At 66.0% G+C, this 26,929-nt stretch overlaps 8 protein-coding genes and 1 pseudogene across 8 annotated transcripts, besides 1 other annotated feature; 5 read left to right on the forward strand and 4 right to left on the reverse strand.

Moving 5' to 3' along the window:
* Positions 1–217: 217 nt before the first annotated feature.
* On the forward strand, positions 218–3,541 carry PWP2 (U3 snoRNA-associated protein 1 Pwp2; the record flags this gene model as incomplete). The annotated part of the gene is made up of 3 exons (XM_002504192.1): positions 218–462; positions 791–1,896; positions 2,178–3,541. 3 exons carry the CDS (start codon positions 218–220, stop codon positions 3,539–3,541), a joined length of 2,715 nt encoding a protein of 904 aa, XP_002504238.1.
* A 29-nt stretch (positions 3,542–3,570) lies between these two features.
* On the reverse strand, positions 3,571–5,919 carry MICPUN_50521 (predicted protein; the record flags this gene model as incomplete). Its single annotated transcript, XM_002504497.1, has 2 exons — positions 3,571–4,251; positions 4,443–5,919. 2 exons carry the CDS (start codon positions 5,917–5,919, stop codon positions 4,049–4,051), a joined length of 1,680 nt encoding a protein of 559 aa, XP_002504543.1. The 3' UTR covers positions 3,571–4,048.
* Positions 5,920–6,475: 556 nt separating this feature from the next.
* Positions 6,476–7,295, forward strand: MICPUN_108874 (predicted protein). Its single transcript, XM_002504193.1, has one exon. It carries the CDS (start codon positions 6,488–6,490, stop codon positions 7,199–7,201), a length of 714 nt encoding a protein of 237 aa, XP_002504239.1. The 5' UTR covers positions 6,476–6,487; the 3' UTR covers positions 7,202–7,295.
* Positions 7,296–7,331: 36 nt separating this feature from the next.
* EIF38 lies at positions 7,332–10,242 on the reverse strand (annotated as a pseudogene; the record flags this gene model as incomplete).
* Positions 7,332–10,242: a sequence feature (predicted protein).
* Positions 10,243–10,895: 653 nt separating this feature from the next.
* On the forward strand, positions 10,896–20,719 carry UTP20 (predicted protein; the record flags this gene model as incomplete). Its single annotated transcript, XM_002504194.1, has 2 exons — positions 10,896–17,989; positions 18,301–20,719. The coding sequence occupies 2 exons, from the start codon at positions 10,896–10,898 to the stop codon at positions 20,717–20,719; spliced, it is 9,513 nt and encodes a 3,170-aa protein (XP_002504240.1).
* A 268-nt stretch (positions 20,720–20,987) lies between these two features.
* H2A (predicted protein) lies at positions 20,988–22,059 on the reverse strand (the record flags this gene model as incomplete). The annotated part of the gene is made up of 4 exons (XM_002504498.1): positions 20,988–21,137; positions 21,389–21,444; positions 21,581–21,644; positions 21,904–22,059. The coding sequence occupies 4 exons, from the start codon at positions 22,057–22,059 to the stop codon at positions 20,988–20,990; spliced, it is 426 nt and encodes a 141-aa protein (XP_002504544.1).
* A 365-nt stretch (positions 22,060–22,424) lies between these two features.
* ARBK (predicted protein) lies at positions 22,425–23,999 on the forward strand (the record flags this gene model as incomplete). The annotated part of the gene is made up of 1 exon (XM_002504195.1): positions 22,425–23,999. One exon carries the CDS (start codon positions 22,425–22,427, stop codon positions 23,997–23,999), a length of 1,575 nt encoding a protein of 524 aa, XP_002504241.1.
* A 132-nt stretch (positions 24,000–24,131) lies between these two features.
* PP2A2 (predicted protein) lies at positions 24,132–25,333 on the reverse strand (the record flags this gene model as incomplete). The annotated part of the gene is made up of 3 exons (XM_002504499.1): positions 24,132–24,908; positions 25,009–25,131; positions 25,289–25,333. The coding sequence occupies 3 exons, from the start codon at positions 25,331–25,333 to the stop codon at positions 24,132–24,134; spliced, it is 945 nt and encodes a 314-aa protein (XP_002504545.1).
* Positions 25,334–25,774: 441 nt separating this feature from the next.
* Positions 25,775–26,815, forward strand: IDLC (inner dynein arm light chain p28; the record flags this gene model as incomplete). The annotated part of the gene is made up of 3 exons (XM_002504196.1): positions 25,775–25,822; positions 25,973–26,023; positions 26,174–26,815. 3 exons carry the CDS (start codon positions 25,775–25,777, stop codon positions 26,813–26,815), a joined length of 741 nt encoding a protein of 246 aa, XP_002504242.1.
* Positions 26,816–26,929: the final 114 nt, after the last annotated feature.

Genomic DNA, 26,929 nt, shown 5'->3' on the forward strand with positions numbered 1-26,929 from the left:
TCCCCTACCCGCGTCGACGCCGCTCGTTGTGCTGGCTGCCGACGAGAAACGATTTCGCGTGACACCGCCGACGGCCGGCGGCGGCGCTGTCATACTTGTAAATCGAGGTTTCCCTTTCGCTCCTTCCGCTCCTTCCGCACTCGCTCCCGCGAAAGGAGGCGCGTCGGCGGCCGGAAAGCGGCGCGGAGCGGTGAGCTCGTAGTTGCGGAGCGACACGATGGCGCACTATCGCTTCAATAACCTGTTGGGCGCCCCCTACCGCGGGGGCAACCTGTGCATGAGCGGCAACCACCTGCTAACCTCCGTGGGCAACCGAGTGATGGAGGTGGACCTGCAGATGAGCTCGAGCCAGACGCTGCCGTGCGAGAACCTGACGGAAATTCGATGCATCGCGGTGTCGCCCACTGGCTCACACATGATATCGTTCGATACCGACGGTCGCGCGCTGCTGGTCAACCTCAGGTGGGTGCCTCGACTCTCCCCAACCCCGGGTGCCCGGCCGACGACCAACCCTCATCGTCGGGGCGTCCCCCGACGCGGGTCCCGCCCCGGGCCGCCGAGTCCTCTCGACGGCCGCCGCCTGTGACGATACAAAAAATGAGTTAATTCGTTGTTGAGAACCGACTGTTTCGTGACGGACAACTATGCTCACCGAGGCTCTCGCGGCGAACGCCACTCGCGGCGCGCGCCGACCCAGCGCACCGCCGCAAAAAAACACGTCGAGCCCACCCGGCGACGGACGCCTCCGAAACTGACCCATCGACCTCATCCGCCCCGCCGCCCCTCGCAGGAAACGCGTGGTGTTGCACCACATGAACTTCAAGGGCAAGGTTTCCCACTGCGAGTTCTCCCCGTGCGGCCGGTCCTTCGCCGTGTGCGTCGGTAAGCTCGTGCAGATCTGGGCCACGCCGACGATGCTCAAAGAGTTTGCGCCGTTTCGACTTCTTAGAACGTACGGCGGGATGTACGACGAGGCCACGTGCCTCGCCTGGTCCCCGGACTCCCGCTGGATCATCGTGGGCTCTAAAGACCTCACCGCGAGGATATACAGCGCCAACCACATGGAGGGGTACGTGCCGCCGACGCTGGCGGGGCACAGGGAGCAGCTGTGCTACGTGTCGTTTGCGGGCGCCGGCGGGGACGCGGCGTACACGGTGAGCAAAGACGGGGCGCTGTTCGAGTGGCGGCTGGTGGACGAGGAAGTCGACGACGACGTCTCCAGGCGCGGGGATAAGGGCCAGCGGGGCGGGCGCGATTCCCTGCGGGGCGGCGACGGCGTGACCGTTCGCAGGTGGCGGATGGAGGGAAAACACTTTTTTCACATGCCCGCGAAGCTCACGTGCGCGGCGTACCATCCGGGGACGGGGATGCTCTGCGCGGGATTCGGGCACGGGGTGTTCACCCTCCACAGGCTCAGCCCCGGTTCTTTCGAGGTTGTCCACACGCTGTCCATCTCTCAACAGAAAGTCAGCGCGTGCCAGTGGAACGAAACCGGCGACTGGATCGCGCTCGGCTGCGCCAGGCTCGGGCAGGTTGTCGTGTGGGAGTGGCAGTCGGAAGCTTACGTGTACAAGCAGCAGGGGCACTACTTCGACGTGAACATGTGCGCGTACGCGCCGGACGGGAGCATGATAGCGACGGCGGCTGACGATAACAAGGTGAAGGTGTGGAGCACGGCCACCGGGAGCTGTTTCATCACGTTCACCGAGCACAAGGCGCCGGTGGCGGCGGTGACGTTTGCCCCATCCGGCCACGCGGTTGTATCCGCGTCGCTGGACGGTACCGTTCGGGCGTTCGACCTCATGCGGTACCGTAACTTCAGGACGCTGACGAGTCCCGAGCCGGCGCAGTTCATATCGCTGGCGGTAGATCCCTCGGGCGAGGTTGTTTGCGCGGGTGAGTCACGCGTCTCCGTCCCCATCTTGCTTTTCTTTTTCCCATTTTTCTCGACGGCTTTTGCGACGGCTTCTCGACGCCAACTCCGGGGGAAAGGATGATTGTTACAACGAAAATCCAACTCTGACTTTTGCTGCTGAGACACAAAAACAATACGAGCTTTTTAACACTGATCTCCCGGGGCGCCCGCGCACGTCGTCGCACGTTCGTTCATCCCGCGCCGACGCTCCTTTCGAGTTTCCCTCGCTGACCCTCGCTGACCCGCCGCGCGACCGACGCAGGCTCGCAGGACACGTTCCAGATTCACATCTGGTCCATGAAAACCGGTCGCATGCTCGACATCCTCTCTGGCCACCAGGGACCCGTCACGTCCCTCTCTTTCTCTCCCGAGTCCGCGCTCCTCGCTTCGGGGTCGTGGGATAAGTCTGTTCGTCTCTGGGACGTGTACGAGGGCAGGGGCCAGACGGATATCCTACCACACGCGCACGACGTCCTCGCCGTGGCGTTCCGACCCGACGGGAAACAGGTCGCGGTCAGCACTCTGGACGGCCAGGTGTTCCTCTGGAACCCCAACGACGCGCAGTTGCAGGGGACGATCGAGGGAAGGCGGGACATGGCGGGCGGTAAGGTGATTGGCGATTTGCGAAGCGCCACGGCCAAAGCCGGCAAATCGTTCAAGACGCTGGCGTACTCGGCCGACGGCGCGCTGCTGCTCGCGGGCGGAAACGGCAAGTACGTGTGCATGTACGACGTCGACGGCCGCGCGCTGCTGAAGAAGTTCCCGCTGAGCAAGAGCAAGGCGCTGGACGGGACGATCGAGCGCCTGGATTCTAATCGGGTCACCGACGCGGGGCCCATGGATCTGTTACCCGCGTCCGACTCGGAGGAGGACGACGAGGGGTACAGACGCGGCGACCGAGGGCGGGGCGCCGTCGGCAGCGGCGGGCCGGGCGGAAACCTCCCGGGCACCGGCTCGCTGGGCGGCGCGGGATCTTCTCGATCTCAAGGATTGGACAAGAAGAAGCGTCCGGTGATTCGGTGCAAACACGTCACGTTCGCGCCAACCGGCCAGGGTTGGGCGGCGTCCACCACGGAGGGCGTCATGGTGTTCACGCGCGACAACGGCGCCTCGTTCGATCCCACGGACCTCGGCGAGGACGTCACGCCAAACGCCGCGAGACGCGCGCTGCGGCACGGCGACGCGAGGCTCGCCCTGCTCATGGCGCTGCGGCTGCGGGGCGCCGACGACGACGAGACTCTCGTCGCGGAGACCTTGGAGGCGGTTGCGCCGGATGCGGTGGCGTCCGCGCTTCGCGACTTCCCCACCTCGCTCCTCGCGCCGCTCCTCGAGGCGATCGCGGAGAGGGTGACAAAGGGCCCGCACGCGCACCTCATGCTCAGGTGGACCCGCGAGCTCTGCGTCGCGCACGGGCGGGCCATCCACTCGGCGGCGCACGGGGGCGGGGGCGGCGCGGGCGCGCTGGTGGGCGCCGCGGCGGGGTGCGACCAGCGGTTGCTGCCCGCGCTGAGGAGGCTGGCGAAGGCGTTCGCGACATTGCACGACGATTTAGAGCAGACGGCGGAGGCGAGCGTGTTCTTGCTGGACTACGTCTGCGCCGCCCCGTCGGCTGTCGCCAAGGCGTGACGAGAGACGCGAAGTAATGTAGTCGTCGCGTTTTACCATACACATTACAACAGAAAGTTTAGGGCGGTCATCGTGAGGAGAATGAATAAGCCTTGGTTTGTGGATGCGTGGTCGTCGTCGTCTTGGATGAGGTTAGGGACAGGCGGTCCAGGTGGAGGCCGGGAGATTGGGGGCGGCGGTGGAGAAGGCGGCATCGTCGCCGCTGCGGCAGCCGCCTCGGTCTTGAACGACTCCAAGGTGCTCGTGTCCACGCCGTCGATCGTCCCGAGTTCGGCGATAGGGTCGATGGGGTCACTCGTCTCGACACCCGTCACGCCCTCTGCCTTGAGCGAGTTCTCGGCAGCAGTCAGCGTTGCGTCGTCGACCTCAGCCTCGCTGAAAAAAACAGAGACGTCATACGTCGTCGCGGCGAGTGACCGACGCCTTGATGCCGCCGTCGCGATGCACGCGCCGAGTGAGCTGGAGAGCCCCGCCTTGGTATAGTAGTCCGAGCACGCGGTGTCCTCGTCAGCGGCTGTCAGCTTGGCGGACATCTTCTTCACCTTCTTCCCGCTGATTGCCGCGTCTGCGAGGAGCTTGGCCTTCTTCTTCAGCTTTGCGTTCGTGACGCCGGTGAGCATAGCGTCGCGGGTCTTCTCGGCTTTCTCCCTCGTCTCTGCAGCTTCCTTCTTCGCCGCAGGAGTGGAAGCCGATGGCGGCGGCGCCGATGGCGGCGGCGGCGAACTGATTTCATTCGGAGTAGGAGGAGGCTCCGGAGTCGGCTCTGGAGTTGCACAAGCACATGCCGGCGCGCAGAGGTTATTCATGACCCATTGGTTCGTGCCGTAGTCGCCACCGCCCGATGAGTACTGCCACGTGCCGCCGTCGACATTCCTGTCGTACACCGCCGCCGCTTCGATGCCGGCGAAACTTGATGGCGTCAATCCCCCTGATAGGTCGCCTGTGGTGCAGTCAAACCCTTTGAACGTCGCGCTCGCAGCGTACATCCAACTAGATTGATATAGCCAAGACCCCGCCGAATCCGATCGCCCGTAATTATGGTGGAGGTAAGCTCCTCCGTTCCACGTAGGTTGCGATCCGTCGAACGTGACATATTTCGGCGAAAAGTAGTATATCCAAGATGTGCCGCAATCGTAGTACACGCTCGAGTTGCTCGTGTAGAATCCGGCGAAGCAAGCGGCGCATGAATCGGTAAGCAAGCTGTACGACGTCGGCGCAACGGACCCGCACTCCCTCTCACTCTGAGGCACAGGAGCGGGAGAAGGAGGAAGCTTGCACGTGCCTGCATATGAGCCATAAACAGCGTCACCCGCTGGATTGACCTTCCCGCTCGGGCAAGATGTGCAGGACGTGCTCCCGGCGTACTTATTTGTACCGCAAGTCACCATTCTCGGATGATATCCATTCCCCGTTTGGCTCCCAGGGCCGTCTCCAACCTGGCCAGCATCATCCCTGCCCCAGCACCATATCGACTCGTCTTCCAGTACCACGCATGCGTGACCAGAGCCTACGCTGACACTGACCGCTTTCCCATGCTCCGAGTATTGTATTTCAACTAAAGCGAAGTTCTGTAAGAGTCGCCGACGAACGCCACTTCCCTGCTGATTCCAATTAGTTCCGTAGGGACCTTCTGATATGTATGCGCCCCAGCAGTCTGCCTTGCCGTTTTTGAGCACGGCACACGCCGTCCCAGCAGAACCCATTGAAATCTGCGTCACAAGATCGGACGCGGCTGACTCAGTCGGGACTATCCTGTCTGCTTTGTCGGTGTGTTCTTGCTGATCGATTGCGTCGATGCCGAGCTGTCCGGAGTCGTTATCACCCCAGCACATGACAGTTCCGCCGACGCGAATCGCACACGTTGAGAACCCTCCCGCGGTGATGTTGCTCACTACTCCAGCACCGCCGACGTCTATCGCTGTCGGCGTGGAAATGACGTTTGGGCCACCGTTCCCAACTTGACCTTCGGTGTTATCCCCCCAACACTTGACCGAGCGGTCGTCAAGGAGAACGCACGCATGACTGTGTCCAGTGGTGATGTTTAAGGCCGTTCGCCCACTTCCAATATCCAAGGCGATTGGGACAGTTGAGGTTGGGACAGTTGAGGTACCAGTTGAGGTGCGCGTGGTTCCCCAGCATTTGACTGACCCAACTCCCTTGAGGATCGCGCACGTGAAGTCGGAACCGCAGGCGACGCTCGATGTGGTGCCTGGACCTAGGGTCTTGACCGCGGTCGGGGTATGTGAATCATCATATGTTTCATCTCCCAACTGACCATATATGTTCCATCCCCAACACCAGAGTGAGGCATCGGCCAAAACCGCACAGGTGTGAGAACTTCCCAAAGCGATGCTCGTCACGGTGAGGTTCCCGGGCATGTCCACGAAGTACGGGGAGTCGACTCGCGAGACAAAACTCTTGTTGATGCCGAGCTGGCCGGACCCATTGTCTCCCCAGCACTTTAGCCTACCCTCGCCGACGATCGCGCACGTATGAGTCTCGCCACACGCGACCTGTACGCCCCACGCGACCCCCGCGAAAGAAGAGAGGATCGCGTAAAAAAGAAGCCCAAGGGACGACGCATTCAACATCGGCTTCCCGAGAGCACGGCGACGTCCGGCATCACGCGGCGGGTTCGCAGCCTTCCAGGTCCGCATGGTAGCGCGGGTTGGTCCCCGCGAGTGCAATTCGCGTCGATGGACTGTCCGACGTGCGCGTGCGCGCGTCGATATGCTCGCCGCAAACCCCTCCCCTTTTTTCTTTGCACTGCTCCCACCAATCACGAGGCGCCCTTGGCTTCGCTATCATATGATAAACTGGAGCGCGCCGGCGCCGAGCCATCTCTCGTGAACTGCTGAAACGCGTCGTCGGATCTCGAAAAAGCCAATTTTCGATCCGTCTGTTTCGTGGTCGTGCCCAGTAACAACGGCACCGATGACCGCTTCGATGCTCGCGACCGCAACCTTGGGCCTCGGGTCCATCCCTTCGACCGCCGCCCGCGTCCATTCGAGGGCCGCTCCGCACCTCCGAGCTCGCGCTTCCGTCTCCCTCGGCGCTCCCCGCGTCCTGCTCGCGAACCGCCGAAAACCCCGCGACTCCCGCGACTCCCGCCATCGCCGAAGGTCGTCCTCGCTGCGGCTCGTCGCCGAGTTCGACTGCGACGACAAGATGAGCGTGCCGCCCGGCGCGTTCGGCGGCACCACGCCGGAAAAGAAGGCGGCGATGATGATGGAGTCAATGTTCACGTACATCGCGTGCTGGATCGTCATCGACCAGACCGAAAACGCCGCGCCAAAGATAAACACGAAGGATGGGACGGACGGTGCGGACCAGGAAGCGCACGACGTCGACTCGGACTCCGCCACGCGCGAGGTCAGACGCGTCGTCAACGTGCACGAGTTCCTCCTCAACTTCCTCGAGGAAAACCCCGTGAAAGACGCGGACGCGTTCATGCGCCTGCTGTCCAAGGCGTCGCCCGAGATCGCCATGCGCGTCATGGAGGTGAGAGCCGCCTACGCCGAGGACGACTTCGAGTGGCAGAACAGCAGGCGCTTGGCGCTGGAGAACATGAGGAAAGTGAACGGGGACGTGATGCGCGAGCACGCCACCGCCGCGCTCGCCGCCTCCATGGTAACCTCCGAAGACCCGGGCGCCTTGTGATCGACGACGCGCCCGTCCGAGCGACCTCGATGTATTTTTGAAGACTCCTGTTGTATCACTAGCTCCGCTTGCTTGTAACATTTGGTGTGTGACGATTGAATGGTTATTCGGAGATGTCGCTAGCGGCGCTTCAGCGCCACTGGCCGCCGCGGGGCTTGCGACCGCCGCCGAGCGACACCATGCGCTCCTTCCGGTCCTCATCCGGATTCTTCGCCTCCTTCTTAAACTTTCCGCCGCCGCGCTTGGAGAAGTCGCCGTCGTGGAACGAGCCGTAGCGATCGCCCCTCCTTCGTCCCCCTCCGCGTCCGCCGTCGTCCCTGCCGCCCCTGCCGCCCCTGCCGCCCCTGCCGCCGCGTCTGTTGCCGTCGTCGTCGCCGTCGCCGCCGCGGCCCCCGCGGCCGCCCCTTCGGCTTCCGCGTCCGCCAGAGGGACCCGACGCGGCTTCGTCCTCAAAGTCAAAGAGCTGAGCGCCGCCGGCGCCCACGTGAAGCTCCAACGCGCGCTCGTTGGCGTCCAGGAGCACGGCGCACTTCTCCGCGAAGGTCATCGCGAGGGACTGCAGCCGGCTGGGCTCGACGTGGGACATGACCACGGTCCTGGTGACGTCGTCGCACATGCCTTGGAGCTCCTCGGACATGATCATGCGAGACACCAGCGAGTACGCAGCCTTGAAATCGAGCTCGAACATCTCCGCGAGGATGTCGAGGGAGACGGACGCGTACTGAGCCGCGAACTGGAAGAGGTACGTTCGCATCGCCTCCTCCTTGAGACGCCTGGTGACGTTGACCAGCACGGCGTCCTTGTCCCCGGGCAGCAGCTTCCACACGTCGAGGCCGAGGATGAGCTCCTTGGCGTCCTTCCACTTGCCGTCGAGCATCTTGCGCGTGGCGGCCATGATGTGATCGCGGATGTTCTCCGGCGGGCCGTTGAACGTCTGCCTCTCGTAGTTGTCAACGAGCCGCGCGAACGGCTTGTTGTTGCTGCGCGCGCGGCGCATGCTGTTGGCCATGTAGGGCACCTCCTGCAGCATCGAGCACACCAGGTGCACGCTCTCGAGGAGCTCGAGGTTGACGTGCATGTGGAAGGGCATCTGGCGGCGGCGCTCGAGCTTCTCCTGCTCCACGCTGCGGTCGTGGAAGCGCGACTGCGTGACACCCTGAGCGAGCAGCTCGCGCACGCGTCCGCCCATGTAGAGCTCCGAGAGGCACGCCTGAGCCTCGGTGAACAAACCGGCGCGAAACGCGGCGAGTCCGAGCTGCGCCATGGCGCGGTTGAAAAGAATCTGCGTGGCGATGTCGGTGTGCGAGATGTTCTCCTGGAGGTGGGACATGAGCATGAGGTCCCTGCCGCGGCGGAAGTCGCCCTCGAGGCCCTTGTTGAAGATGTCGCAGAGCATCGCGCGCGCCTTGCTTCGCTCGTCGCCATCCTTGTAGATGCGAAGCGAGAGCGTCGAGAGAACGTTGGGGAGCTCGGGAGCCGGGAAGGTGAAACCGGCGGGGTAGGGAATCTCGGAAGCCTCCTTAGCCTCGGCCTCATCGGCGTCCTCGTCGTCGAGGTACTCGTCGCCCTCCTCCTCAGCCTCCTTCGCGCGCCTCGCGTCCGCCTCCTCCTTGGCAGCCCTGGCGGCGGCGGCTTTTTTCTCGTCTACGGCGAGTTCGTCAGCCTCGGCGAGCTTACCCGTCGCAAACTTGCGAAGAGCCTCGTACACCGTCGCGGGCTTGTAGTAGAGGTGCTCGAGGAGTCGGAGGGACAGCTTGCAGACCACCTCGGTGTTGTTGCGCTCGACGTAGTAGGAGATGACCTCGTTGGCGAGGATGATAAACAGCGCCTCGTCCTGCATGCGAAAGACGTACTCCTTCGTGTGCGGGTCGATCGACTGCATGGACTTGAAGTACTCGTCGTCGAGACGCTCGGCGAAGGCGCACAGGGAGCCCCACAGCTGAACGGGCGCCCCCGCGACGATCTCGTCCGCGGCGGGCCGAGCCTCGGGCTCCGCCGTCTCGGTGAGGGTGATTTGAGAGTTCGCCGAGAGGAGCTGCCGAACGCGGAGCAGGTTGTTGACGCACCGCTTCCAGATCGGGATGGGCATGTGCGTGGACATGCTGCCGCTGATGTCGAACTGCGCGGAGATGAGCATGATGAGCACCTCGATCTCCTGCGCCGCGCACTTGGAAACCTCGGCGAGGTAGATGAGCGATTCGACGTTTTCGTGCCTGTCCGTTCCCTTCTTACCGCGCGACGCGATGATCTCCTTCAGCTTCTTATCGACCATCTCGTAGGTGATTTTCTCCTTGGGGCACTTCATCACGTCAAGCACCTCGGCGGGCTGGGCGCCGGACTTGTCCTTCTTGGACGTGGTCTTGCCCCCCTTGCCGACAGTCTCGAAGCCGTCGTCGTCATCATCATCGGCGGCGGTCTGCGGCTTGGCGCCCTCGTCGTCAGAGTCGGAGTCGGAGTCCGACATCTCCTCGTCGGTCGATTCCATCTTCTCCCGAGCCGCGGCGACGCCCGCGGCCATGACGGGATCGTCCCTCTGGTGCTTGCGGAGCCTCTGCCTGATCGAGTTGAACGCTTTCGAGTTGGTGGATGAAAACTTCTTGATGGTGGGCTTGTCGGCAAAGACAGCCTCGACGGAGTCCTCGAGGCGCGCGAGGCACCGGAAGTAGAACTTGGGCACCGTGGTCGTCTGCGCGGTCCGCATGGTCTTCTCCAGCTGCTTATTGAGCTTATCGAATAGGGTAGTCACCGTGAGCCAGTCGTTGATCTTCGACTTGTTGGCCACCTCATCGACCGTCTGCCTCAGCTCGATGAACCTCTTGTCCTTGGCGGATCGAACGACGCGCTCCTCGTCCGAGTCCGAGTCGTCCGAGGAGCCGGCCTGGAGGTACTTGGACGGGCCCGCATCCGAATCCGAGGAGGAGGAAGAGGAGGAAGAGGAGGAGGAGGAGGAACCCGAATCGGAACCGGAGTCGGAGCTGGAGGAGCTGGAGCTGGACTCGGAGTCGGAGTCCGAGCTGTCGCCTCCCCAGAACTTGGACGCCTGCGTTGGTTGGATGACGGGAAACGCGTGTTAGCGGGTCGCGGAGGGACGCGCCGGGACGATTCGCCGGATGAATAAAGGCTGAGGGCACCGCCCGTCCGAGGGTCGCAGCAAAAATACCCTCGAACCCTAAAGAACCCATCTTTCGCAGTCCCAGCAGGCGATCGGTTCACCCGCGGACGCGATCGCGGGTCGGGCGGCGCGTCACGGTCGAAGTGAGGAGCGCGGGGCGCACCATGGTGTCCTAAGTGTTCGCTTGGTGCGTCGCAGCCGGCAGGTGGTGTCTGCGCGGGTGCCGCCGAAAGAGGGAGCGCGCGGGGAGGCGGGCGACGCTTTACGACGTGCGCCCACAGTTTTTGGCGGCTGCGTCAGACCGACCGTATGGCCGGACACTTCTGTTGCGCACGGCGCATTTACGCACGGGCAGGTTTCGTTGCGTGCTGCTGGGCAGCACACCTCGCGACGCGGGGGTTGACGGCGTGGTGAAGGGTCGCACGCGCGTTTAGACACGCCAGGGCCGCCGAGCGCATCGCCCGCGCGTTCGATACCCGGCCGCACGCCGCGTGAACCCGAAGGGAGGGGTCGCGGAGCGGGTCAATAGCCCATCGGTATCGGCGTTATTTTGGTCGTAGTCGGCGGGCACCTGCGGGAACGATGCCACCCAAGGCGGGCGGCAAGAAGAAGAGCAAGGCGGCGAAGAGCGTGACGAACAAGCGCCGCCGCGGCTTCATCGACCCGGACCTGAAGGTCAGCAAGAAGCAACAGAAGAAGGACGATGCCAAGTTCGTGAAGGCCAAGTTCGGCAACTTCTTCGACGGCAGGGAGGAGGACCGAAAGAATCGGCGCGCGGCCGCCGCCGACGCTGGCGATGGCTCCGACAGCGATGGAAGCTACGTCTCGTCCGACGACGAGGACGCGCGCAACGCGCTCGGTCGTAAGCCCCCGAAGGTGCGCAAGAGACACTTCAAGACCTTCGCGGAGCGCGTCGGGGAGGTGGACGTCGACGTGCACAGGACCTCCGGCGAGCTGCGCACCGCGCCCCTCGACGGGTCGTCCAACTTTACGCACGAAACCTTGCTCAAGTGGGCCGAGCTCAACTGCGGCGCAGACTTTGGCGACTACTCGCGAGAGGTGATGCAGCTGTGCCAGTCCCTGCCCCAGCTCGTGCTGCACCAGGACGCGGTGCTCGACGCCCTGCTGCGCCGGCTCACCATGGGCGCGAGGCACTCGCTCGAGGCGCTGCTCGCGTGCCTATCGGCGCTGGCCCGGGACCTCCGAGGAGATTTTTTGAAGAGACTCGGCGACGTCACCGGCGCGCTGTCGCGGCTGCTGATGGACGGGGCTGAGAGGGAACCGGAGCTGCTCGAGCACGTGTTCGCGTGTCTCGCGAGGGTGCTGAAGTGGCTGCAGCGGCAGCTCGCGGCGGACCTCCCGCTGGCGTTGCGACACACGCGGTCGCTGCGGCGGCACAGGTCGCGGCACGTCAGGCAGTTCGCCGCGCAGGCTGCGGCGTTTTTGCTGCGCGCGGCGCCGGACGCCGCCGTGGAGGACGGCGTCCGCGCGATTCTCGCCGAGGCGACGTCCGAAGACACCACGGTCACGGTGGAGGCGGGGGCTTCGGCGGACGGCGACGGGGAGGAGGACGGCGACGGGGAGGAGGACGGCGAGGGAAAAATTCCTCGGAGCGTCGTCGACGCTCGACCTCGAAGGTTTGAGGAACGGACCCGGGCGGCTACGAAGAAGGAGATGCTGAACAACTCCGACGCGGCCGGTGCGCTGCTCGCGGAGGCCATGAAGGGCGCCGCGCACGGGCTGCACTCGCGCGCGCCGCGTCTGCTCGCCCGAATCCTCCGTCCACCCAAACTAGCGCCGACGGTGGGCGCTGGGGACGAAACCGACGGGACTAAACCCTTGGCCACCTCCTCCTCCGACGAGAGGCTGGCCAGGGCGTACACCGTGGCGGAGGGCGCGGTGGATTCCCTCGCCAAGCACACGAGGCGCGGTAAGTGCGGGGTGATGTGGGAGCACGTGCTGCGCGCGGCTCGACACGCGTGCGCCGACGCGGGAGGAGAGAAGCGCGGCGGGGAGGAGTACGAGGAGGAGGAGGAGGACGACGAATCAGACTCGGACAAGGAACACGGCGAGGATGGGGAAGACGACGCCGAAGAAGCGACGGAACGCGCGGCGAGGAGCCTCGGCGTCGTCGCCGCCGCCGTGGAGGTGTACAACGGCGCTCGCGTCGAAGACTACGAGCCGGTGTTTGACCTCATCCGCCGGTCCGCGATGCCCGCGCTGAAAACCGCCGCTAACGCCGGTGACGACGCCGCCGCCTCGCTCCTGGCGTCGCGCACCCACCGGCTGTGCCTCGCGTGCGTGGACGCGCACGACAAGGTGGCGGGCGCGTCCCGGGGACCCGACTCGATCGCGAGAGCAGCCGGGGACTGGGGCGTCGCCCTGGCGCGAGCGCCGCCGGGTGATTCCTACGCGTTTGTCTCGTCGCTGAGGAGCCGAGCGGTCGACGGGTCGCCCGCGGCGGCGGCGGCGCTCTCCGCGCTCCTTCCAGCCGCCGCGCCGACCATCGCGCGGTTGCTCGACCTCGGATGGTCGGCATCCGGCGACGGTTCGTCAAAGGACGACTCCAAGGACTCGTCCCGTGTCGTCGACGCCGACGCCGCCGCGGCGCTCCTCGGCGACGTATGCGACGTCCTATCGCGTCTGGACGGCGGCGAGGGCGAGATTGTCCTGCGCGCCGCGCCCGCAGCCGCCGCGAAGATCGCCGCTCGATGCGAGTCGTCGAACAAAAGAGGCGGGTCGGAATCGGGTCAGACGCCGGCGAGGCGACGGTGGGCGCTCCTCCGCGCGTTACCGCACTGCGCCGCGCGCGACGGGGTTCGACGCGCGACGGCCGACGCCATCGCGTGGGCGCTCGGGGCGATGGGCGCCGACGCCGTCGACGGCTTACCGGCGGCGGATGCGGGCTACGCGGCGGCTTCCTCCTCGGGCGACGCCGCCGCCGTCCTCGCCGCGGCGATGGCCGCGAGAGCCGCGGCGGGCCCCGAGCCGCGATCGGAGAACGTCGACGTTCGGATCGCGGCGCGGGTGGGCGACCTCGAGGGCGAGTACCCCGCGGCGCTCGTCGCCGCGGCGGATCTCCTCGCCGGGGCGTCCGATCCGTCGGCGATTGGTTCCTTCGGCGAAGCGGTGACCCGACACAGCCGGCGGCTCAAGTCCCCGAGCCGGCACCAGCGGGTGGGCGCGCTGCGTTACCTCTGCGCGGTGGCGGACGCGAGCGGGGAGTGCGACGCGGCGGACGCGCGCGCCGCCGGCGCCAACGACACGCCGAGATCGCTCGCCGAGTGCCTGCACCGGTGGCTGAAGGTCAACGAGGTTGACGTGCACGACGTCACCGGCGGTCCCAACGTGATGGAGTTTGCGAAAACCGCGCAGGTGTCGATAGCGGCGATGCGACGGGCGGTTGAACAGGAGGTGCTGGGTCCGGACGCGGCGGAGGCGCTCTCGACGTGTGCGCTCGGCGCGCTGCACATCCGACTGGCGACGGTGTGGCCGGAGACGCACAAGCTGTTCGGCGCCCTCACCGAACGGAAGGAGTTTGAACCCGCGTGGACGGCTCTGTTCGAAGACTTGAAGTCGTATCAGACGCGGTGCCTCGACGCGCACGACGCGGCGGCGATCAACGCGGCGGCGCACGGGCGAAAGAAGGGCGAGTGGCACGACGACCGTCCCGGCGCCGCGCGGTTGGCGGGAGCGTCTGACGAGGCTGCGGAGGCGCTTCAGCGGCGGATGGAACGCGAGACTTTCCCGACCGAGGCTGGCACCGAGCGGTGGCAGAGGCTCGGCTTGCTGCTTCGGTCGGTGGCGTCGTCCCCGGCGGCGGCGTCGCGTCACCCCGCGCCCCTCGCATCGCTTTTCCTCGCGTACAACGCGCCGAAACCCGACGGGTCGACTCGAGCCGGAAAGGCGTGGCGCGGGGGTTTGCGCGAGTGGCTCAAGGTTGTCAAGGACGGCCTCTCGGGCGGCAAGGCTGTGCGTGCGATGGCCGGCACGGGAGACGGCGTGCGGGCCATCCTCGAGCGGTGCGTCGGCGCGGATGAGCCGGACCTCGCGACGCTCGCGGTGCGGTGCCTCGGCCAGTGGCGCCTGCCGCACTTGACCCCGGACATCGCCGACCGACTCGCCAGGGTGACCGATCCGAACACGATGAAGGACGAGTTGATCGCGTTGCGCGTCGAACCGGGGGAGAGCGAGGATCAGCGGGCCGTCGTCGACCCGGAAAACAGACCCGCGTTCGCCGCGTTGGTCGTGCGATGTTTGCTGCCGCGGCTGAAGCGACGAACGGGGAGGTTCGCGCCTCACCGCGTCGCGGCGTTGCGTTGGATCAGTCGACTGGACCCGCCGGAGATTGTGCCGCTGATTCACTCGGTCATCTCCCCGATGGAGCCGCGTCACGGTCGCGTGGACGGCGCCGTCGTTCCGACGATTGGAACCCCGTGGCTCGACGCGCTGGTCGTGACGGCGAGCGGACACGGCGGGGAGGAGATGGCGACGACGTGGCTCGGAATGGCGAGGGAGGCGAAGGTTGCCGGGCTGGTCGGGTCGGGGAGTAAGGTTCCCTCCGGTTTTCTTCGCGCCGCGGGTGACTTGTTGAAGGTGATGGCGGAACACACGAAGGCTTACCTGCACCCGCTGCTGGCCATGACGGTGGAGATGCTCGCCGCGAGCTCGGATATTTGCGAATCCGCCGCGAGGGCGCGCGAGGCGAGGCTGAACGAACCCGACCCCGCGGTCGACGACGACGACGTCGACGAGGATGACGACGTCAACGGCGAGGACGAGGAGGACGCGAACGATGCGCGAAGAGCGCTCGCGCCCGGGCAGGCGCACAGGGACGCGAGGGAGGTTCGGTCGCTCGCCGTCCGCTTCCTCGGCGCTCTCTTCCAGCGCCACCCGGATTTCGACTATTCGCCCTATTGGGACGCGATGCTGTCCGCGGTGAAACCCATGGCGGAACGAATGGCTGCCGAATCCGCGGCGTCGCATCCCCCACCCGCGCTCTCCATCGTCGCCGCGCTCGCCGAGGACGACGACCTCGCGCCGCTGCTCGAACGCGCCGACGCGATTTCTCTCCTCCCGCAGCTGTGGCGCGCCCTGGGAGCACCCTTCGCGTCCCCCGCCACGCGAGCCGCCGCCCTCTCCACCGCCGAATCCCTCATCGAACGCGCGGAGGAGGCCAAGTTTAAGGCGCACGGCACGCACGATGGAGACGGCGACGGGAAAGGAGGAGGAGAAGCGGTCGAACGCGAACACGTCGCGTCACGTCTCCTTCGCGCGCACGCCCCTTCGCTGCTTGACGCGCTCCAGGCTGCGCTCGCCGCTCGAGCCGCCAGGGGTCGACGCGCGCAAACCCCGGGGTCGAAGATCGCCGCCGCGACGGAGAAGGGCGCCGCTCGCAACGCGGGCGTCTCCGCCGGGGCGTCCGGCAGGGAACTCGCCGTGCTGAAACGCCTCGGGCCGCTTCTCGGCCGCGCGGCGGCGTCTGCGGCCATCGCGGATACGCTCGTGCCGGTGCTCGCCCTGAAACGGCTGGACGAATCCGCCGCCGCGGAGGTGCTCGGCGCGCTCGCCGCGGTGATCCCCCCGAGGAGCGACGAGATGTCGCGGGAGGACGCGACGGCGGCGACGGCGGCGGCGGCGCGGCATCGCTCCGCTCTCGCGCCCCTCTTTGGCCGATTGCGGTCGAGGACGGCTCGTCGGGCGCTGTGCAACGCGTGGAGCGCCGTCGCCGTGCACGACGAGGCGGCGGACGCGTGCGCGGGGATACTCCAAGGGTTCCACGCGGACGCGAGGGACTCGATCGACGGCGTCGACTACGACGCGAGGCTTGGCGCATACGACGAGTGCACCGCGGAGTGGTTCTTCGGAGTGCCTTCCGCGTCGGTTGTTCCGGTGCTGAATCACGTGATTCACGAGTTGCGGGGACAGGATATGGCGCTGAGACACGCGGCGGCGGCGGCGCTGGGGAGGTTCCTCGACGCGGCGGTTCGATCGGGCGGGACGGGCGACGCACCCATGAAGGTCGTCGACGATGACGATGATGATGATGATGATGATGTCGACGACGACGACGACGACGCCGATGAGGCTGAAGAGGCGGCGGGCGAGGATGACGAGGACGCGGCGGCGGGCGGCGACGACGGCGATGACTTCGATCCGGTCGCGGGCATGTCTACCGCGGCGGAGCGCGCCGCGGCGGCCGCGAGGGCGTCCGAGGCGTCGCTCGCCGGCGCCGTCGCCGGCGTATTGGCGCCGGGCATCCGCGGTTTGCTCCGATCTCCCGAGGCGACGACGAGGCAGGAGGCGATAGCCGCGTTCAGGCGCCTCGCGCTGTCTTGGCCGTCCGCGGCGCCCGGCGCGGCGAAGCTCGCGGACGACGCGGACAATGGCGACCAAGACTTCTTCGCAAACATGGGCCACCTGCAGGCGCACCGGCGGTGCCGGGCGCTGCGAAAGATGGCCAAGGCTTGCGAGGATGGGACGATTCCGTTTGCGACGATTAACGGGTATCTCGCGCCGCTGGCGGTGGCGTCCTTGGGCGACGGCGGCGCCGACGTGGCGTCTACCGCGGCCGCCGCGATCGGGTCGCTCGCGTCGGCGCTCCCGTGGGCGTCCTACCGCGACCTTCTGCTGTGGATGCTGCGCAAGGCTGGCGGCAACCGCGCGGCGAGGCGGGGGTTCAACGTCGAGGGCAGCAAGGCGCTTCACATCCGCGCCGCGGCGACGGTGCTCGAGAGCTTCCACGAGTTTGAAGACGAGGCGGAGGGCGAGGAGGCCACGAACGTGGTGTGTAAGCCCATCCACCCCGCCGTCGTCGCCACGCTTCGCGCCGATATCCTCCCCCACCTGGAGAAACTCACCGTCGTCGAGGACAAGGAGGGTAAGGGTGGCACGGTTCGGCCCGCCGCCTCCGCCGCCGTCGTCTCGTTGCTGAGACTCCTCCCGGAGCAGGACCTCGACGCGGACATCGGCCGCGTGCTGGGCAAGATCGCCAACTGTCTCCGCTCGCGCGCGCAGGGCGTGAGGGACAGCGCGCGCGCCGCGCTGGCCGCCGCCGCCAAAGGCCTCGGGTGCAGAACCCTACCCCAAGTCGTCCAACTCCTTTCCAACCGGTTGGACCGAGGTTTCATGACGCACGTGTTGGGCGCGACGCTGTTCTCGCTGGTGGACGCCTGCGTGCACGGCGCGGCACCGGACGACGTGGAGACGGCGCTGGACGAGATCGTTCCCCTCCTCGACGCCGACATCTTCGGCAGAGCCGCCGAGGAGCGAAACGTAGACGCCATTCGCGGCGCGTACCAGGAGGCGAAGCGGTGCCGATCGCACGAGGTTCTCACGATCTTAGCGGCGAACGCCCCGTGCCCGCGGTCGCTTCCCGCGCTGCTGTCGCCGGTGACGCGCAGGCTGCACGCGGCGGACGCGCCGAGCCTGAAGCGCCAGCTCGAGGCGTGCCTGACCTCGGTGCAGAAGGGTTTGCTGAATAACCCGCACGCGAGCCCTGAGGAGACGTTGGTGCTTGTGCACTCGGTCGTGAACGACGGTATCAGTCAGGAGGAGCGACAGGCGGAGTACGACGAGGCCGTGGCGCAGGGTCACCTGGAAGTCGACACGTACACGCTCGGCATGAAGCAAAGGGGCGAGAAAGAGATGGGTAACAGGGTCTGGGAGAACGGATGGTAAGTGGAGCGCCCACCTCGGCGATCGGTTTTTCTTCTCGCGGGGTTTTCTTCGTCTCGTTCGCAGGGCTCAGCAATTTCTCCGTACTCGTCGCGTGACCGATACGCGAATGATGTCCCGTTTCACGCTGAGTAGATCAACGCCCCCTGGGGCTCCCGCGCGCTTCATTTGGACCGATGGTGGTCGTCATGAGCGCGGGACGCGCCTCGACGGGGGTCACATTTACAACCGTTCACACGCATCGTACGAGATTCCATCCAACGATGAAACCCAATCGCTCACGCACCGCCATCTCCCCACACGAACGCAGGTACCTCATCAAGCTCCCTGCCGCCGGGTCCGACAAGTATCTAAAGGAAGACAAGGGACCGGAGGCCGGCGACAGGTACAAGAAGGCGAAATACGGCGGAGACTCCGACGACGATGCCCCGCCGGAGGAGGAATCAGCCGGCGGCAAATCGAAGAAGAAGGTCGGCGTCGCGGCCGTCATCGCCCACGCTAGGAGCGACGAGGAGGTTCCTCCGAACTTCGATCTGTTGGTCACGTTCGCGCTCGGACTGCTCCGCGCGCTGCTTCGCAAGATGTCCGGCGAGAAGGGCGTCGGCGGCGGCGGCGCGGCGTTGGGTGAGAGGCGAGAAGCGATTCTCGAGGGCGTTGTCCCTCTCGCGGTTCGCGCGCTGTCGTCGAAGCGCTCGTCCATCCCGCCGCTCGCGGTGCGCTGCCTCGCGCAGCTGTCCACCATGAAACTCGCCGCGTTCGACTCGTCGACGGGAGCGTTGGCTCGTCGTATCATGGCTCTTTTGCGCGAATGCAATTCGCCCAACCAGCAACTGGCGCAGGATTGCCTCAAGCTCCTCAACAACCTGTTGAAGCGCCACGCGGCGTTTACGCCCACGGATGCTCAGTTCAGGTTCATCATCACCTTCGCTTTCGGAGATTTAGAGGGGGACCACAGGGAGGAACAACGATCGACAACCTTTTCGCTGATGCGCGCGGTGCTCGCGAGGAGGCCGCTTCTTCCCGAGGTGTACGACTGCATGAAGACGGTTTCCAGTTTAGTCGTCAGAGCCAACGCCAAGGATGTCCGCGAGCTGTGCGCGCAGGCGTTGGTACAGTTCCTGTTGGACTATCCGCTCGGCGAGAGGAGACTTCAGCAGCACCTCGAGGCGCTCGCCGCCAACCTGGAGTATCAGCACGCCTCCGGGAGACTGAGCGCCATGAACTGCCTCAGGGACGTCGTCTCGAGATTTCCCGCGGAGGCTGTCGAGGCGCAGGCCACGTTCCTCTTCGTCCCCATGGTCGCGAGACTGGGCGCGGACGAGGACGCCAACTGCAGGCGCGCCGCGGGCGAGGCGCTCACGGCGCTGCTCAAGCGCGTCGCCGGCACGAGCGCGGGTCGTAAGCTCCTCGCCCTCGCCGTCGGCTGGTGCGCGAGGAGCTCTTACTCGACCGTTTCGTCCACCACCGCCGCGACGGCTGACCCGCGGTTGCGACGAGCCGCGATGCAGACGCTCGGACTCGCCGTCACCGCCGCGCCGAGGGAAGCGGCGCGCGCGGTGGCGACGGCGCGACCCCACGTCGCGTCCGCGCTGCACGAGCACGACCCGGAGAACGGCGGCGACGAGGACGACGACGACGACACCGTTCGCGGTTGGCAGACGGCGTATTACGCGTTGCTCCTCGTGGAAAAAACGGCTGCGAGATGCCCGGAGGCTCTGACGTCCGTAACGCCCGTAACGCCAGACGACGACGACGACCGGGTCGCGTCCGACGCCGTGACCGGCCCCGCCGGTCGGTTCGACGCCCCGGACGCCGTCTGGTCGGGCGCGCAGGCGCTGCTGCTGCACCGGCACCAGTGGGTGCAACACGCGGCGTCTCGAGTCGTCGGGCACAGGCTCGCGACGGAGGGCCGCGCGATGGCGTCGGCGCTCGCGGCGGGTAAGGCGGAGGACGGGCCGCTGCGGCTGGAGCGCGTCGCGCGTTCGTGCGTCGCGGTGCTGGAACAGGGCACCGGCGCCGGCGCCGTCGAGTTGGACGCCGGGCTCGCGGAACAGACGGTGAAGAACCTGACGTTCGCCACCGTCGTCCTCTTGCAAACAGCCGCCGCATCGGAGTACGAATCGGAAGACGGATCGGAAGACGGATCGGAAGACGACGACGACGACGCGGAGAAGGTGCCGAGCGACGCGAAGGGCGAGAAGGAGGACGCGAATGGCGAGAAGGATGACGCGAGTCAACGGCCGCCGTACCCGTGGCTGTTCCGAAGGATGGGCAAGGTTGGCGCGGGCGGCGTGGGCGCGGCGAGAGCGGCTTCGCTCCGGTGGTGCGCCGCCGTCGCCGCGTCGCTCGGCGCCGAAGGTTTCAAGGCGAAGCCCGCGTGCGCGGCGCCCCTGCTCCTTCCCGCGGTGCTGTGCGCGGACGACGCGGTCGTGGGCGTGGCGGAGGAGCACAGGGAACTGGCGCGGGAGGCGTTGGAGGTGATGCGTTCTAACCTTCCCGCGGGTGCGTTTGGCGTCGCGTACGCCACTGTTCAAAAGCGCATAGCGGGACGGCGGGAGCGGAGACGGAAGATGAAGGCGTTGGAGGCTGTGACGGACCCGGAGAAGGCGGCGCGGGCGAGGCTGGCCAAGGCGGAGAAGAGAACCGCGGCGAGGAAACGTAAGATTCAGGAGTACCGCGCGGGCAAGGGTTCTTCTCAGAGCACGAAGAAGCGCGCGCGAGAGGTGTGACACGAGGCGTAAACTCTTTTCATGGCTCCGTGCATAACAAAGACTTAAAAAAAGACTATGCACACGCGGCGCTCCTCTCGTATCTTCGCGGTATGATACACAATGCCCGTTCATTGATGATCGCACGCGTCGCGTCAGCGCCGGGCCCTTGAACCCATTCCCTGGCGTCGATGGCGGCGCGTGGTAAAAACCCAGGGCGTCGAGCGCACCGCCGAGACGACGTTAACCGTCCCGGGAGGCTCAGACGCGCTCGTCCTTTGCCGACGATTTAATCGGACTTCTTGGAGGACTTGTTGATGAGGGACTTGTGGATGTGGGGGATCACACCACCGCCGGCGATGGTCGCCTTGATGAGGGTGTCGAGCTCCTCGTCACCACGGATGGCGAGCTGAAGGTGGCGGGGGGTGATGCGCTTGACCTGTCGCGTTTTGGGGTGGACGTCACGCGTCAGCGGTTGCACCGAACGATGCGAGATGACGAGTGGTGGGGTTCGAGCGTGCTCGAGGGTCGGATGCGGCTCGATGCGACGCGCCTCTCCGCCGCCGTGCCGGGGTGGAATTTCAAATCTGGCTGTCGCCTTTTCAAACGGCTGTGACCGTTGGACGGCACGATGCCGGATGACGGCGTTCGGGTACGCGCGAGAGGAGGCGTGGGTGGGAGGATGCGCACCTTGAGATCCTTGGAGGCGTTGCCGGCGAGCTCGAGAACCTCGGCGGTGAGGTACTCTGTCGGAATCGGAGGGATGGAGCGGGGGCCGGAGGTTAGCGTCGGGTTCCGGTTTCTCGGGTCGGGTGATGAACGAATTCCAAATTTTCCGGAAGCGGCGCGGGCCGGGGAGGCGCGGGCGGGAGATGGACGCACCAAGGATGGCAGCGGAGTAGACGGCGGCGGTGGCGCCGACGCGGCCGCCGGAGGCAGCGCGGTTCTGTTGGTTGGAGGGGTTATCGGGGGATGCGCGGAGGTCAGATCCCGGTTCGCGAAAAGTAGCTGTTGGAGGTGGGCACACTAATCTTTTTTCCCGAACCGCCGCGCGATGAACGACGGGCACGGCGACGCGCACATCGGATGCTCGGCGCAGAAACTCTCCGCGTCGATGACATCTACCATCGATTCATCCGATCATCCGGGTCGTGACGGTATCGGACGCTCGTCGGGTCGCGGACGAGGACGGTTTCGGGTCGCACCTTGAGGAAGCGGTGGATGCGACCAACGGGGAACTGGAGGCCCGCCTTGACGGAGCGGGAGGTGGGCTTCTTCTTGTCGCCGCCCTTCATGGTGCCCTTGGCACCCTTGCCGGAGAGGCCCTTGCCGGAGAGGCCCTTAGCGCCCTTGCCAGACATGTTTATATGTGTGTTGGGTGGTGGTACGTGCGGTGAAGCGCGAGTGTTTGTGTTCGGCAAATGCGCTCGGCAGCCGGGTTTTGGCTGGTCTTCGGCGTTCAAATCCGCTCCGAGTCATATAAGGCGCGACGGTCTAATAACTCGAAACACACCCAATTGGTCCACGTCTGCGGCGGAGCCAATGAGAGGGCGGAGATACGGTTCGTCTCTGCCACTTCGAAAAAAAAAATCCCAACGGACCGATCGGCGTCGAACCGAACGCCGGTCAACACTTTCGAAATCGGCACCTCGTCGTTCGCCTTTTTGGATCTCGCACTTCGTCGCTCGCTCGCGGCCGCGGCGCTCGCCGTCCACATCGAACCGACATGGCGGTGAAGATGACGAGGCGCATCACACAGGAGACCTTCGACGAGTGCGTCCAGGGTAACATCGATGACTTCGAGATGGAGCCCGACGAGGCGGTCGAGGAGGCGGTGAAGGAGTTCGAGCTGCAGGGCGTGGACCTTTCGCAGATCGACAGAACGTACGCGGGTCCGGACGGGCGCGGCGAGCACCCCGCGGCGGCGGCGGCCAGGGCGCACGACGCCGCGGTGGAGAAGGGCGATTTGCGCGGCATCGCGGATACGGCGCGAGCGCTCCGCGAGTGCGTCTCCGGCGAGGGCGCGACGCCCGGTTGGGGATCCGCGTGCGTCGGCGCGGGAGCCGTGCAGGCGTGCTGGCGCGCGTGCGAGCGCGTCGCGGACGGTGCGGCGGGCGCCTCCTCCGACGACGTCGTGGACGCGATGCAGACGCTGGCGCTGGTCCTCTCGTGCGACGAGGGCAGGGACACGTTCGTCGCGCTCCGCCATCCCATGAACTTCGTCACCGCGCTGTGGCCCGCGTTCGCCTCGACGCATCCGAAATCCGTCGCCGATTGCTGCGCCGTCGTCGCCGCCGCCTGCACGAAAAACGAGGCGTGCAAGGGCGCGTTCATGAAAGCCGGCGTTGAGACATCGCTCGTCGCCGTGTTCGTCGACGCCGCCGCCTCCGACCCCCACGCGCTTCGCCACGCGTGCGCCGCGGTCAAGGCTCTGACCACCGGGGACGATCCCAGAGAACCAGCGTCGGGCGCGTTTACGCACGCGAGGGCGTTCGCCAAGGCTGGCGCGGCGTCCGCCCTGTGCGTCTCGCTGACCGCGGTGGACGCGTCGGAGGACCCCGTCCTGTGTGCCTCGCTCGCCGTCGCTCTCAAGCACGTCGCGGTGAACGACGACATCTGTAAGGAGATCGCCGAGCGCGGCGGCGTCGCGAGGTTGCTCGAGTTGCTCCCGGCGAGCTGCGCGTCCGGGGATGCGAAACTCGCGAGGGCGTGCGCCGCGTGCCTGCGCCAGCTCGCGGGGTCGGACGGCAACAAGTCGCTCATCGTAAACGCCTCGGGGCTCGCGGTGCTCGTACACGTCGTCAACGTCTTCGGCGCTCGAGCGGGGGACGCGACGAGCGGCGACGCCGACGCGAACAGGTTTCACTCGGTTCAGGAGCAGTGCGTGGGGTGCCTCGCCGCGTTGCTCCTCAAGAACCCGGATGGCGCCGCGCGGTGCGGCGCGGAGGGCGTGTTCGAACATGTCGTCGACGCCATGTCCAGGGCCAGGTCGCACAAGGGCTTGCAGCGGCAGTGCGCCATGTTCCTTCGCAACGCCGTCGTCCGTAACCCCGAGAACGTGCCCCTCATCCTGAACAACACCGACGCGGAGGCGCTGTTGCGGCTGAGCAAGAAGATGCACCCGAAGGAGTGCGTCGACGTGGCGTCCGCGGCGATGAGGGACCTGGGATGCGACAACTACAACGAGGGTTGGAAACCCACCACGGCGGTGATGGGAGCCGACGGCGTGGTTCGAACGCCGGAGGAACTCGGAGACGAACCGCTCGGAGTCAACGGACCGATACCCGAGGACGACGAGTGAGGAGGCGATCGACGAGTGAGGGGGTTTAGTTCGAGGGTTTAGTCGGGGTTCGTTCGGACTCGAGGCGGCGGTTTGGACTCTAATGTTCTTTTGATATCAACTCGATGCTTCGCGCGCTCCTCGCTACTCGGGTCAGAGGAAGTAGTCCGGCATCTTGTGCTGCGCCCTTCGCAGCTCCGGATTGACCGCCCTGCGAAACTGATCAAACTGGAGGAAATCCCTGTTCATCCCCTCGTCAACCTCCATGATCGCCGCCTGGTTCCCGCACCTGTAGCAGTAATTCGGCGCGCTGAACACCGTCACCACCGCCTGATCGTGCGCCCACTCGTACCCGTCCTGCACCAGCTGGTGCGCTCTGGCGATCAGGTTCAGGCCGTTGCTGTGGTTGAACTGCTCCGAGATGTCCTGACCAAACGTGTACCCCGCGCCTCGAGGGGAGATGCCCCAGCCGCACCGGTCGTCGGGGTCGGACCACAGCAGGTCGCACATCGGGCCTTCGTGCGGCACCTCCTGCGTCCTCGCGAGCTCGCGTATGTGCTCCAGCGTGTCCAGACTGGGGCTCAAGCCGCCGTGCGGGCAGAAGATCTCGTTCTCGACAGTCGCCGCCAGGGGCAGGTGGTCGAACATGTCGGTGATGTACTTCCAAACGTTCGCGTTGCCGTACTTGCGCAGGCACTCGTCGTAGAAGCCGTACACCTGCGTGATCTGCCGCGACTCGTGGTTACCTCTGAGCAAGGTGACGCGGTCGGGCCATCGAGCCTTCATCGCGATAACCGTGCACACCGTCTCGACGGAATCGTAACCTCGGTCCACGTAATCGCCCAGGAAGAGATAGTTCGTCTCCGGCGCCCTGCCGCCAATCTGGAACAGCTCCACCAGGTCCGCGAACTGCCCGTGGATGTCTCCGACCTGCGGGTTTGGTTTGGGGTGTTTCGAGGTGAGTCGTCGCGGACGCGAGTGGAAAAGAATGCAAACTGCGCCATTTAGGTTCTCGCTCGAGGGGACGCACCACGGTGACCGGGGCGCGGACGGGCACGACGTTCTCCTCCTTGCTCAGCACCTCCTTCGTCTTTTCGCAGATCACCCTCACCTCATCCTCCGGGATGATCTCTCCCCTCAGCAGCTGCTCGATCTGTCGTTCACGGGGGAAGAGCGCCGGGTCAGGTCGGTTCGGGGGTTTGGCTCCAGGTGGGATGACTGCTTGTCCGTGTGAGACGTTGAAGGGTCGGGCGGCCACGCGGCGCGGGGGCGACGGCGTGTACGCGGCGGGAGAGGGGCGACGGTCGCACCTGGGAGTCCAGCTGCGCGTAAGGGTTATTTAAGAGCCCCGCCATGGCTTCCCTCTCGTTTGATCCCCAACCCGCGACGCCTCGCGGTCACCGCCCGTCAACGGGTGGGGGTGGCGCAAAAGCCTGGGCGAATGAACCGCGCGGGTCTCTCGTTCCGCGGGCACTCTCTCGCGCCGCCGACGGCCTGGAAGAGTCGCGTCGGCTCGTTTGCCTCGCGCTCGATCCTCCACGTGGGTTCCCGCCGAACCCGCGCGCGTCTGCGTGTGAGATCGCGCGGCCCGACGGTCCGAAGGTTGCCTCAGCTAAACCATAACTGGTCTCCACCAGTCACCGGGACCTCACCGGTCACCCATCGCTCGTCAACTTTCTTCATCCATCATCGGACAAATCGCGCCCGGAGACGACGCGCGACGCGGCCGTACGAGCGCACTCAGCCCCGCGCGAGGCACCTGTCGCTCATTTGCAGGGCAAAGAAGGCACCCAGCCATGATCCCCCCGGTCAGCACGCTCGTTAAGTACGATGCCGCCCAGTCTGTGAGTACACCCTTCGCGGCATTTCGCATCGGTGCTCCTCGCGTAGGCGCCGGATTGGCGAGAGAACCCGACGAACCCGCCTCCGGTCCTCGCGCCCCCTCCCGCGACGCGATCGATCGCTGACGCGATTCCCCCTTGGCCCACTCGCAGATTACCACCACAAACGACAAGCGCGCGATGATGAGCACGGGAACGATGAAGGTGCGTCCCTCGCCGCCCCGCGGACCCGGCGACGGGAGCGAAGGGCGCCTAAATTTGGCTCATTTCGCCCGCCCCTGACCCGTCCATCCCTCGAGACGCGCGGCGCTGACCGATTTCCATCCCCGTCCCCGGCCTCACATCTATCAACAGAAGGGCACGCTCGCTCCCATCGAGGGCGCGAAGACGGGCGCCTCTCAGACCGAGGACATCCTCAACTCCATCCTGCCCCCGCGCTCGCACGAGAGCGACGGCACGCTCTGGGTCCAGAACGTCTCGGCGACGCCCGCGACGCGCCTGGACGTCATAAACCTCCAGGAGAAGCTGGACGCCCAGCTGCAGGCGAGGCAGGCGCGCGAGACCGGCATCTGCCCCGTGCGCGAGGAGCTCTACGCGCAGTGCTTCGACGAGCTCATCCGCCAGGTGACAATCAACTGCGCCGAGCGCGGCCTCCTCCTGCTTCGCGTGAGGGACGAGGCTCGCATGTCCATCGCCGCCTATCAGACGCTGTACGAGTCGTCGGTGGCGTTCGGCATGCGCAAGGCGCTGGGCGGGGAGCAGGGTAAGAGCGACGCGGAGGCGCGGATCGCGCACCTCGAGGGGCGCGAGGCGGACCTGGAGCGGCAGGTTGCCGAGCTCAAGGCGCGATGCGAGTCCATCGAGAGGAGGGAGGCGGAGCGAAGGGAGGAGGAGGAGAAGAGGCACGCCGAGGAGGTCGGGTTCATGCAGAAGAGCAACAAGCAGCTCAAGCAGCAGCTGGAGAAGTTCCTCAGCGCCGAGAAGAACGCCAAGTGAGCGGATCGCGGGCGAGTTGGCATAGTTTGTGAATCCCCCCCTCGAGCGGCGGGGGTTTGTATTAATCAAGGCGGCCGTCCGCGGCCATCGAACCGTTCGACGAGGCGACAGACC

Source organism: Micromonas commoda, chromosome 9 (assembly GCF_000090985.2).
Source record: "Micromonas commoda chromosome 9, complete sequence".
NCBI lineage: Eukaryota > Viridiplantae > Chlorophyta > Mamiellophyceae > Mamiellales > Mamiellaceae > Micromonas > Micromonas commoda.